This window comes from Neovison vison, chromosome 4 (assembly GCF_020171115.1).
Source record: "Neovison vison isolate M4711 chromosome 4, ASM_NN_V1, whole genome shotgun sequence".
NCBI lineage: Eukaryota > Metazoa > Chordata > Mammalia > Carnivora > Mustelidae > Neogale > Neogale vison.
Genome location: NC_058094.1, coordinates 20,925,081 through 20,938,410, shown reverse-complemented (window position 1 = coordinate 20,938,410; position 13,330 = coordinate 20,925,081). Strand labels below are relative to the sequence as shown.

The window sequence follows — 13,330 nt, the reverse complement described above, 5'->3', positions numbered from 1 at the left end:
CATCACCTATGGACACAATCATCTACACAAGCTGTCCATGGAGAACGGATTACTCTGTGGTTTCTGCACGCTACCTCCTCTCCAGTGGCCCTAATTATCCCAGCTATTGGGGTGATTTACTAAAATACAATGATTTTTTTTTTTTTAAAGACAATGGATATAAACATTATCCCAACCTGAATGGGGACCAGGGGCTCTAGGGCTGGAGAGCATGACTCTAAGCTGCCCAGCTGCCCGTAAAAGGGAGGCATGGCTCACCACCACGCTAGAGAATAGAAACAAGATACTGTAATTAATTTCAGAAAAGAAACTATAACCCAGGGTAGCCATAAAACAAAGGGCACCTCTTTGTCATCTTAAACTCAAGACTACAGGTTTAACAAAATGAAAGAGCTATTTGTTCTTAACACTTTTACTACTTTTAACACTTTACACTTAACATAAGGTCAAGCTTACTTAAACAGGTTAGACAGGATAAAAAAAAAAAAAAACCCTTCTATTTTGCTAATTAGGCTTGTATGAATAAGTGAAAATTCAGAATACAAAACATGCCAAATGGTAAAGGTTTTTGTTTCCTTTCTTTCTTTCTTTTTTTTTTTTTTGTTTGTTTTGTTAAGAAGGATGGGAGTACAAAAACATTTACTGAGGATCTATGTTTGTAGCATTCCCCCAGAAGCCCTCTCCTTTATTAAATCTTCCCAACATCCCTGGGAAGTTATCAGTAGTGTGTCCTTTTTCCCCAGATGCAGAAACTAAAGTTCAGATGTTAAGTAACATGTACCCAATTTCCAATGCCAGTTCCTCCGGCCAAATTCCTTCTCTGAATCAGTGTTTCTTAACGAACTTAGGGACACCGCTGGTTAACTTGGTTTTGGGTTGTGAACTTTGTATGGGACGGCCATGCATGGAGGGACATACAGCATCCCTGGCCCATGGACAAAAAAAATACCAACAGCAGCCCCAAAATATCCCAATCCCACACGTGGAGGACTGTTACCCTGCAGAGGAGAACTCCTGCTCTAAAAGATTCTTCGAGCATGAGGACAAAAAAAACTGGAGGGGTGCTTCCTTTTAAAAACCTCCCTTACCTTCAAATCTCTCCAAAGTCCCTTACTTTACAGCTCATGGGCTCCTAAGAAAGCCCCATGCACACCTACGGAGTCAGTTAAAAAAGTGGCCTTGAAATATTTCCCATACATTCCGTAAGCATTTACTGAGAACATACTATGGGTCAGGTACTGTGCTAGGAGCTGGGAATATAAAGTCAAAAAGTACAAGGTCCCAACCCCAAAGGGCTTACACCTCTTATAGTCTAGTGAGAGATTAAGTATGGAAATGTTAAAATAGATGTAAGCACCCGTTCTAAGGACATTTAGTGCAGAAGGTACCTCCCACAGACTAGGGCAGAGAGCTAGGAAGGCAGAGGGAACAAAGGGTTGAGACAGGGTTGGGAAGTTTTCCTGAGCCTTTTGAAAGATCAGGTGAGTAGCCAAGAAGTGCCCAATCTAGGCTGAGCAAACTGCCTTTGCAAAAACAGAGCTAGGGAATCCTCCCTGCAGCCGAAGTTTAAACAACTTCCTTCAGTCCTGGAGTTGAGACCTCATCGTGATCCAAACTCAGGTTCTCCAGTTTATCAGAGACAAGCACTTGAACCAAAAAGTCTCTAGGGGAAAAAAAAAAAAAAAAAAGCCTCTGCAGTCTACGTGTACTTCATTCCAAAGCTCTTGTTTTCTCACAAGGTCTGCCTTTGCTGGTATAATAACCCATCAGACAAGAAATATGACTAATTTTATACTTCTTACAGTGAACAGGAAATGGTTTTCAAATACACTGTGGACTGGCAACCAGTGGGAGTGTACCTCACTTGGGAACACAGAAAAGTGCAGAGAAGAGAGGATAATCAAGGTCATCTTAAGGGTAGGCAGAAGGGGTACCGCAGGTCAACCTAACTTTGGCCTGAAGCTCAGGATGAACTTTATCTTTTTTATCTTTTTTCCTCTCATCTGAAGTCTTGTTTCACTTACCATCAACTGTAACGAGGCAGAAAGCCAGAATCTCACCTTAATATTACATTTTCACAGTAGCGAAAACTTAGAAACATCTTTGGTCTATTTTTTTTTTTCAAAGCCATGTCTGTTACAGACACATAAAAACCATAGATGTAAATATAACTAAAAGTAACCATCTAGGGCGCTCTGAACCTCAACCCAAAGGCAACAGTTTTTTGAGTTAAGGTACTGAACAGAAATACTGGGTTGTTACTACTTCAGATGGTTAAGTAATTATAATGCGAGCAGGAATCGGAGTAGTTCAGTTGCTCTCTCTTGGGGCAGGGAGGAGAGAGGAAAGCAAGCCTTGTGGTTCCCTCTTGCCTCTAGCCTACAAGGAACAGGCTCATTTCCCCTTGGCAAGGAGCCAGATGCGCTGGCAGGCATGCCCTCTTTTTCCTGCCCCAGTTCCCCTCTTACCTGAGACACACTCAGGAGCCATAACTCTGGGGGGAACTGTAGGTTCTCCTTCAGTCCCAGGATTATTGCATTTTATTATTCAGGCGCAGTTTGACCTCTAATTTGACACCACAAACACATCTGGCCCGCATATTCCGCCCCCCCCATAAACTACCCTCCACCAAAAAAGTCTCTGTTACAAGGGAACAAGAATCTGAAAGGAAAACTTGGGATCCCTCACAAACCTCCTGCCCCTGCTTTCCCCCAGGAGGTTCAGAGGAGACAGTATTATAGAGCCAAAACTGCAAAGCCAGAGGCTAAAATTATATTAGAAGAGAGGAAGGTGGTCTTGGAAGGAAAGGATTCACCCACATGGAAGGGACTGGTTGTTCTTTTTAATTCCTGGCGGATTCCATTTCTTTTCTGTAAACTTTGCTAACCCCGGGATGGTCCTATAAACAGAGGCAGGTGTAGGGTCACCTCCACCCTCTGAGTACATCTGCTGCCTCCGCTGCCGGGCGCGCACGACAGGGGTCCTGGACCCAATCGAAGACCATGCTTCCCGATGACGCACCTGGCTGGGGTCCTCTCCCACGTGTGGGGGGCAAAACGAGTATCCCCAGCCCCGTGGCCACCCAGCCGCCTCCAGTGAAAGGGGACAGCGAAAGGGGCACCTCGGGGCTGAGACCTCATGCCGGTCTCTTCGGCTTTCCCCCCATTTCCAGTACACCGTGTCGCATTAGGGGTCCTCTTCGCCTCCAACCCCAAAGTCCTGAGCACCTACATGTCTTTTCAAAGCAACTGAAGAAAGCGCCTCCTGGCCTTCCGTGGCTCAGGTGAGTGCCAAGAGGTGTAGGAAGAAAGGGCCCGCTCGCCACCACCCTCTTTCCTCTCCTCCCCACGTTCCCCGGGATTCATCAGGGATGTGTGTATCGGGGTGCGCGGGTTAAGAGGGAGCTTAAAATGCCCAAGCGTCCCTTACCTTCCACAGCCATTCTCTCAGAGCTTCCCTAACGCATGCATAATTTTCTCGGCCGAGATACTCCTCCTGCCCCGCGCTCCCCCCTCCTCGCGCTCTCGCCTAAATATTCTGCGCTCATCTGCTCTAGGACCAACCTGCCGCGGTCACGCAAAGCGAGGCTGCCGGCTCCAGCTCCGCGCAGGGCGGACTGGGAAGTGTAGTTCCCTCCTTCCCTGCGACCCGGGAGAGCACCCTGAATCCTCCTCGGGAGACGGCCCCTTCTCCACACTCGGACTGCACCTCTGGCTGCAGCCGGCTCAGGTAGAATAACCCCTCCTCGGGGGGCCGCGTGGGCGAAGCCGGCGACCCCGGGACGTGGCCGGGACTACATTTCCCAAGCTGCCCTGCGCTGGGCTTCGTTCGGCGCTCAATAGAGACCCGAGATTGAGCTCTTCGCAGGCAGTTGCAAGCGGGTAAGCACCAGGTAGGGCTTGTGCCGGGGGGCTGGAGGCGGCGGCGTCTGTGGTGGGATCTTCTGGCCTTATTCGCCGGCTGTTTGGCTAACCATTTAGTGAGGAGAGCAGAGCCACCAGCTGGCTGTGGTTCCCCCCTCTGGGCCAGAGAGCCGCTGCACAAGGTGCGATAGAAAGTTGTTCCCTCAGCGCCCTGGGATTCTCGGAGTTCCAGAGAATGCCGCCAGGTGATAGAGCGGTCCTCTGACTCGCCAGGTGGTGCAGGTGGATAAACACCTAAAATAGGTGGGCAATGGCTTAAGAGTCCCGAACGGGCATCATCCTCAAGGGGTTGTTAGGAACCAAACCTAGGAACCGGATCCCACCTGAGGATGTCTGTCTGATGATGGAAAGCTGTCTTGCTTCCCAACTAGGAGGCTTTCAGCTCCTTTGGCCTGGAAGCCCATGGCGATCTGTGATAGGGCCTAATCATTAACAGCGCCCAAGAAGGCGTGTGTCTTTCAACTTCGGACCCTGTGTCCTAACTCCAGGCATTGGGGGTGCTGTAGGCAGACAGGGGAAAGAATCACGTGGAAGGCAATAGAATTCCAGAGCTGGTAAACACTGATAAAAATGGAAGTTCCCAAACTTTTTTTTTTTTTTTTTTTTTTGCACGCGGAAATGCAATTGGCGTTATGGCTGATAGAGCTAAGGGGATGATCTTGGACGAAAAATCTGACTCAGGGCTGTAGTAAGTCTTTTAAAGGCCTCGAGCTTGGAAATTCGAATGGCGCCACTTCCAGTTTGCACCCAGCTCTTCTACCTCCTTGCATATATATATATCCCCGACCCCAAAATATATGTATTTCTAAGAACTACTCTGGAAAATAAGGAAGTACAAAGATTTGATTCTTCCCATAAAGATAACCACTTAGATTTTGTCCCGGTCATAAATTTTTTTAAAAAAATAATTTTGTTTTTGAGTGTGTATGTGCACCACTGTTTTTCTGGTCACTAAGTATGTGCCTCATCCTACTATGATTGGGTAATATGGCTGTGTCTGGGTACTTTTAAAAATACCTGTGTGTAACTATTAAATGCCATCGGTGATATTTTAACTGTGTGTCCATAGAGCTGTGTGCAAATCAAACCCAAAGCTTCCATCCTTGGCACAGTAGCCTTAGACCTGCTCAGTGAGACACAACGGGTATTTGCCATGGAAAAAATAATTTTTCCAATCTAATTCATAACCATCTGGAAGGAACTGAAATCCAGGTGCTTTCTATCCCTTCTCATAGAAGTCTTTCCTTAGATAAAACATTTGTAAAAGAAAGCCAAGGGACAAGCAAAGGGATGATTCTTGACCTTCTCAGTCCACTAACCTTTTACAAACACATATTCTTATCCTCATCTTAATCTCACAGAATCTGGATTTCTGAATGTTTGGCTAGGGACACTTAAATTTTAAAAACCCACAGGTGATTTTTATGTGCAATGAAAATGAAAAGCATTGGTCTGTCTTCAAACTTTTAAGGATCTGGGTGATACTAAAATGGAAAAGTCACGGAAATCCATTTTTAATTTAAAAATTTTATCTCTGGGACGCCTGGGTGACTCAGTTGTTTAAGTGGCTGCCTTCGGCTCAGGTCATGATCCCAGCGTCCTGGGATCAAGTCCCACATCGGGCTCCTTGCTCTGCAGGGAGCCTGCTTCTCCCTCTGTCTCTAGCCTGCCACTCTGTCTGCCTGTGCTCGCGCTCTGTATCTCTCTCTCTAACAAATAAATAAAAATCTTTAAAAAAAAAAACTTTATTTCAGTTCACATCTTTCAGATCCTTCCCAGTTGATATGCATTCTAGTTTGAATTTCATTTTTAGTATAAATGTAAATGAGATGTGAAGGAAATATTAGTTTAGCCATAAGAAATAGCCAATATTGAATTTTTAAAAAAAAAATGTAGAAATAGAGCATTATCACATGGCTTAACCTAATAAAGGATAAGGAGAAGGTAAGTTGGGGCTTTCAATTCTGGCTGATCACCTGGGGATAGGATGAAACAGTTCTCATTAGAATCGCCAAAAGGAAAAGACAGAAAATACCAACTCTTGGCAAGACTGTGGAGTAGCAAGGACTTGTGAATCCTGCTGGTGGTAGGCAAATCGATACAACCACTTTGGAAAGCCATTTGGCATATTAAGCTAAATAATGCTTATTCCATGACGTAACAGTTCCCTTGTGAGTGTATGTAGCAGGCAGATGTATACATGTTTCCAAAAGACCTATACAGGAATGTTCGTGGCTACATTATCTGTAATGGCTACAAACTGGAAACAGCCCACATGTTCATCAACAATAGATTAATGAATTGTGGTTTAAACAAACCACCCCATACTGGACGGGTTAGCAAACTATGGCTTATGGACCCAATACGGTATACTGCCTCTCTGTGTCTTGTTCATGAGCTAAGTATGGTTTTTACATGTTTATGTGCTTGGGAGGGAAAAGAATATCTTGTGACATGTGAAAATTATATAGAAGCAGCTACATGATAACTTCAGTTTTGCTTTTTGGCCAGGAACACCTAAAATATCTCTTGTCTGACCATTACAGAAAAAAGTTTTACCAAATCCTACTATAAAGTAGTGAGAATGAATGAATTGCAACTATATACAACAACACAAATAAACCAGATCCTTTAGGTATCTGTTGATGGGAACACATCATCTCAAAATTGAGGCAAAAATTAACACCCATGTATGATCTCACTTCTGTGGGACAGAGATTTGGGCACAGCTGAGCTGGGCTTTCTGCTTCATGGTCTTTTACAGGCTTCAATGAAGGTGTTGGTGGGCCAAGATCATATGAAGGTTCAACTTGGGAAAGGTAAGCTTTCAAGTTCTTGTGCTAGTTGGCAGAATTCACTTCCTCTCAGGCTGTTGGATGGAGGGCCTCAGTTTTTTGCTGGCTGTTGGCCAGAGACCAGCCTCACTACTTTTCCACAAGAGCTTCTCCAATAGGGCAGCCTGCTTCATCAAAGCACAAAGCTATGAAGGCTAAATAGAGTTTGCTAGCAAGATGGAAGTCACAACCGCTTGTTACCTAATCTTAGAAGCACCATCCCCTCGATGTTTTCATGTTCTATTAGTTAGAGGCAAGCTACTCAAAGGGAGGCCATGAGTGTTACGAGGTGAGATCATGGGGGGTTATCTTAGAGCCTGCCTACCACAACACACAGGCAGAATGTTGAACAAAAAAAGCCAGGCAAAAATATATATTGTGTGACTCTATCTACCTATTGTTCATTTATTTATTTGTTTATTTATTAATATTTCAGAAATCAGGCAAGATAACTCAATGGCATTAGAAGTCAGGATAGGGGTTCCCCTACGTTTATGAAAGGGGAATATAAGCACAGGGAATGGTTAGTAGCTGGAAAGAAACCCCATGAGGGCATCTGGGATGTTGTGATTCTTGAGCAGCATGGTGTTTTCACAGATGTATACTGTTTGTGAAAAGGTATTGGGCCATCTATATCTGATTTGTGGAAGAGTGTGTGTGTGTGTGTAAGAGATACTTCCATAAAAATTTTTAAAAAGTAATGTATGCTTAGATTCAATTAAGTATGATAAATGACCCATTTATCAGCTACTCTTTGATCATCTATACTTTCTCTTTCTTTGCCACAGTAAAGTGACAGTTGACTCCATTCCATTTAACAAGTGTGCTTTGAGGACGTCCTAAGTGCCTGGCACTTACCTCGATCACATATGGTAGACCAAATTTCTAAAAATCACCCTCAGGATTCCATACCCAAACCCCCTGAACCAGGGAATGTAATGAGTCTTTCTTCCTGTGATTGTATTATGTTAAAACCTTAAAAATGGAAGATTATCCAGGTGGGCCCAATGTAATCAATCAAGAAAGAATTTTCTTTATTTTTTTCCAATTTATTTATTTACAGAAAAACAGTATTCATTATTTTTTCACCACACCCAGTGCTCCGTGCAAGCCGTGCCCTCTATAATACCCACCACCTGGTACCCCAACCTCCCACCCCCCCGCCCGCCACTTCAAACCCCTCAGATTGTTTTTCAGAGTCCATAGTCTCTCATGGTTCACCTCCCCTTCCAATTTACCCAAAAGGACATACCCTCCCCAGTGTCCATAACCCTACCCCCCTTCTCCCAACCCCCCTCCCCCCAGCAACCCACAGTTTGTTTCATGAGATTAAGAGTCACTTATGGTTTGTCTCCCTCCCTATCCCATCAGCATGGAGGTTCCTCAAAATGTTGAAAATAGAACTGCCCTATGACCCAGCAATTGCACTACTGGGTATTTACCCTAAAGATACAAACGTAGTGATCCAAAGGGGCATGTGCACCCGAATGTTTATAGCAGCAATGTCCACAATAGCCAAACTATGGAAAGAACCTAGATGTCCATCAACAGATGAATGGATAAAGAAGAGGTGGTATATATACACAATGGAATACTATGCAGCCATCAAAAGAAACGAAATCTTGCCATTTGCGACAACATGGATGGAACTAGAGCGTATCATGCTTAGCGAAATAAGTCAAGCAGAGAAAGACAACTATCATATGATCTCCCTGATATGAGGAAGTGGTGATGCAACATGGGAGCTTAAGTGGGTAGAAGAAAGAATTTTCTACTGGGAGCAAAAGGGGAGGGCAGAAGAGGAATTCAAAGAGATTCTAGGCACGAGGAAGACTCAACACACAGGTTACTCCTTTAAAGAGAGAGGCATGTGAGTAGGGATACAGGTGGCTCCTGGCAGTCAGCCAGCAAAGGAAAGGGGGCCTCAGTCCTGTAGTTATAAGGAACTGGATTCTGCTAACAACTTGAACAAGGCTGGAAATGGGTTCTTCCCCAGAGGCTTCAGATAAGCATTCAACCCCCCTGACACCTTGATTTAGGTCTTGTAAAACCTGAACGGAGAACACAGGTGAGCCCACACATTCTGCTGAGCTACAGAACTGTGAGCTAGTAAATCAATATTTCTTTAAGCTGCTAAATTTGCTTGTTTTCTATTTGTTAATTTGTTTAATTTGTTATGCAGCAATAGAAACTAATATAGGATGTATCCTGTTCACAGCAGACTTATTTTGGGGGTAGAGACGCTTAAAAGATAATGATTTTAAAGATTTTTTTTTTCAATTTATTTGACAGAGATCACAAGTAGGTAGAGAGGCAGGCAGAGAGAAAGAGGGGGGAAGCAGGCTCCCCGCTGAGCAGAGAGCCCGAGGCAGGACTCGATCCTAGGACCCTGAGATCATGACCCGAGCCGAAGGCAGCGGCTTAACCCACTGAGCCACCCAGGCGCCCAAGATAAGGATTTTAATGCTCACGAAGTAAATCAGAATCCCAGGAGGTAGGACTCCCACCCCTAGCACTTTTTTCCTTTTTTCAAGTTTTTCAAGTCCTTCAAGAGATTCTAATCTGAAGCTTCTATTGAGCAATCTCATTAAGGGGATAGAGATCAAAATGACTGGGTGAGAAGAGATATTTGGCATTCCTCTCTATTGCATGTTCCCTTAACCTGTCACTGAGGCTTGTCATGGCTTCTTGCAACAAACCCCTTGCATGTGGGCGTCCTCTCCACTCCCTCAGCTCCCTTGCTGGGAGACTCAGGCCAGGTTTCATGGAAATAATCTGAGTGCTTCCACTGGCTCCATGAGGGCAGGGGTGGACTCTGGTTTTGCTCGCCTTTGAGGTCCGGGCCACACGTACTGCTTGCCACGTAATAATTGCATAATACGTGTATCACGTGTTTACAAATGATGACTGATTGAAAGAGCACATGAATATACCACCCAGTCATGATTAGGTCTACATTTTCCCCAATGAAACTTCAAGTTTATGTTTTGTTTTTATTCTAATGTTCCACGCTGGTAAGAAGTTGATATTCCTACATCTGGAGTCAACCCAAAAAATGACTTACAGACACGTTCATCCAAGCCTTCTCATTTCACAGTTGGGACAGAGAAATAGCATGCTCAGGTCACACCATGGCAGAACAATGTCTAGAACCTGGGTCCATACCAAGGCATTTTTTAGGGGGCATGGGTGGTGGGATAGAAAGGTTTCTGTTGCTTCAGGCTTAGCTTGGGTTGGTGGATCCGCCTTAAGGGGAAGAGGCTGGGGCAGCTGTACTTCATGCTTCGGATTCGTGGATAGGTTGGGGTAGCTCTACCTTAGAGTGTAGGGACAGTGGCTACATGAGGGACAGCTATTTTTGTAGTGACAGCAGAGGAATAGAGGGCAAAAGGAAGCATGTGAGACTTTATTCTTGACTTATTTTTATTTTAGACAGAAAACATGCTTAGACAGGAGGGTTGGTGGGGAGAAGCAGAGAGAGAAGGAGAGAGAGAATAGGAAATAGACTGCCTGCTGAGCAGGGAACCTGATGAGGGTCTCCATCTCACCACCCTGAGATCACGACCTGAGTCAAGGTCAAGAATCAGCTGCTTAAGCCACTGAGCCACCCAGGCACCCCAGTATGCAAGACTCTTAAGGCCTGGCTGAGAGCTGGGGCGTGTTCACTTCTTCCCCTTTGTCATTTGTCACGGTAAGTCACGTGGTCAATCAAATAGTCAAGATATGAGGAAATATACTATGGCCATGGAGAAGCCAGGGCAAGGCTGTGTGCAGGGAAGGATGAAAAATTGGATTAATTACTTATCTCCACAATGGCTAGGTGGTAGTCTCCTATGGTTGCCATAGCAAGGTCCAACCAGCTGGGCAGCTTAAAACAACAAATTTATCCTTCACTTCCTGGAGGCTGGAAGTCTGATTGTGTTGGCAAGGCCATACTTCCTCTGAAGTCCCTAGGGAAGAATCCTCTCTTACTTCTTTCTGGTTTCTAGTGGTTGCTGGCAGCCTTCAGGGATCCTTGGTGTGTGGCTACATCTCCCCGATCTTGGCCTTCGTCATCACATGGCCTTGTTCCTCATGAGATGTCTCTGATTTTAAATCTCTCTTTTCTCTAAGGGTACCAGTCATTAGATTTAGGGCTCCCCCAACCCAGTATTACTTCACTTTAGTTTGAAATTTCCAGATAACATCACATTCATCAATATCTAAGGTTAGGAATTCTACACATTTATTTTGGGGACACAACTCAACCCACAAAGACCAGAATCCTGTACCATCTTTTGTAAACTAGAGCAGGTGTTCCTAAAGTCTGAGTCCCGGACCCATAGCATGAACTTCACCTGGGAGCTGGTTAAAAGTTGAAATTCATGGGTCTTACTCACTCAGAAGCCAGAGGGGTAGGGCCCAACAATCTATGGTGTAACAGGTTCCCCAGGTGACTTTAATTCATGCTAGACTAGAAAACAGTAGAAGCTAGGCTTTGCAGGAAAGTCAGTTTGGTCATTGTTGTTAAGAAGAAGTGAGAGGTAGGAATCAATCCCATTTGAGTGTCTGTGTGTGTCATAAAAAGGCAGGTGTTAGAAGAAGAGTTGGTATAACTAATCAATTGAGTAATCAGCATCTAATTCTAAGGAATCCAGGTGCCACTGGCCTCATGGATCAGTGGACTTGACAAAGCACTGTTCTCATACTAGAAAGTCCTCACTGAATTTTCATTTTTTTGTGGGTGTGAGAAAGATGGGCGGAGTCAGCAGAGCTGGTTCCTGAGTCTACAGCATGAGCTACACTGGGTAGAATCCATGAAAAAATGTAGCCAAGGTCTGGGGCACCTGGATGACTCAGTTGGGTATGCCCTGGACTCTTGATTTTGGCTCAGGTCATGATCTCAGGGCCCTGGGGTTGGACTCTATGCTTGGCGGGGAGTCTGGTTGGGATTCTCTCTCTCCCTCTCCCCTCTCTCCCTCTCTAAAATAAATAAACCTTAAAAAAAAATGTAGCCAAGGTGTTTTGCACAGTGTTCAGTACATTTGTGGAAATGATTATTGCCAAAGACCTATTGCTGACTCCACACTTTCCTTCTTCAACCAGTTCTGGAAAAGATTGACCCTTGCAACCACCCCGTGGCCACTGGTTGTGTATACAGAGCTGAGAAAGGAAACGTGTCACAATTTGTTACAATCCTCCAGGCATGAGATGTAGAAACTTAGTTTACTAGGGAAGTCACATCTTATGCACAGCTGAATTTAACAAAGGGACTCAGCACTTCAGTAGGGTTAGATTCTCAAGTAAAAATGGAGACTAAAAATCAGGGATGGGCAGCTTTGTGCTTGAAAATACTTTACGTTGTCCCTTGACATCAGAGCGTGTAATTGTATGTCTACAGTCCTGTCAAGTAATCCCTTGCAGGTCAAACTTCGAGAACATTAAGGAAAGACTTTATGCCAATGTCTGCATATTCAAAATATTCCGTCTTTAAAATAAATTCCTAGTTCTGAATACAGGAGATGGGAGAGACTATTGCAGAGTTTTCTTTTGGACTCTTATACCTTAATATGGTGTTTGGGTTTTTTGTTTTGTTTTGTTTTGTTTTTGAGAATTAAATAAGGAAATAAAAACCCCCATCTGAGTGGAGAGGTAGATCTCAAAAGAAATGGGAGTGTTCAATAGATGTCACCTATCTATATGAATCTAACATTACGGAGTGGTTACGATTTGCCAGAAATTCTTCTGAGTACTTTAAAAAATGTGCATGCTCGTTCCGGAGGCTGTGTGTTTCACTACTGTATCATGCCACTGTTCTAATTGTGCACAATCGTCTTTCTGCTATATGCAGTTTTGGAGGATGGCTGACCAAAATCAAAACATGGGGCTGGATACATTGATATCAGGCATGGACCTAAAGAAGCACCCCCTTGCCCATCCTACCTGCTCCCTGTGCCTCTCTCCTTGAAGGGCGGCAAGTATTATGATAAAACTTCTACAGCCTTTTCTTTTTAGGAAGCAAGCTCTGTGCTTTCTTCTTTTCCCAGGGGCAGAAAAAGCATATTGTGTTGTCACAAAAGAAAAGAATGGACTTGAGTCTTCGTGGTTAGAGATGAGAAAAGTCCTCCAGGTGTCAAAAAGTAAGAGTCCGGGGAAATTGTGCAACCGGAGCCCGATAAAAGGCACAGCAGGGGCTGATGACAGATTACTGTCCTCATAAACCTGAAGGCATGATCTAGGGCTCAATCCTCATGTCTGCCAAACTCAAAGAAGTTAAAGAAAAATGGGACAGAGGTGATGATTTAGATGGCACCTGGGAGAGAAGGAATGTAGCACACCCAAGATGTGCCTTGCGAGATCAGGCAAGCATCCACAGAGCACAGCCCCAGATTTGCCTGCTTCTTGCTTTCTCCAGCCTGTGGGAAGTGTTAGAAATGTGGCATTTAAAAGTTAGTTCTGGGAGGTCTGATTTTGTTCAGGAATCCTAAAAGCTGCAAATGTGCATCTTATGATAGCAAGGGATAGTCTCAGCTCATTTTTTCTCCATGGTTTTAAATCCTCATGCTGTAGCATCTGTCGGGTGTCTTAAGTGAT

The 13,330-nt window shown here is 44.5% G+C and overlaps 1 protein-coding gene across 4 annotated transcripts in view; it reads right to left on the bottom strand.

The window, feature by feature from the left end:
• Window positions 1-3,551, bottom strand: part of SAMD12 (sterile alpha motif domain containing 12) — a 385,878-nt gene extending 382,327 nt beyond the window's left edge. For all 4 annotated transcript variants that reach the window (XM_044245055.1, XM_044245054.1, XM_044245057.1 and 1 more), the window contains exon 1: window positions 3,430-3,551. In XM_044245055.1, the coding sequence (XP_044100990.1) occupies window positions 3,430-3,442 (13 nt within the window). In that variant the 5' untranslated portion in view covers window positions 3,443-3,551. The remainder of the gene's footprint in view (window positions 1-3,429) is intronic.
• Between the last annotated feature and the right edge of the window lie 9,779 nt (window positions 3,552-13,330).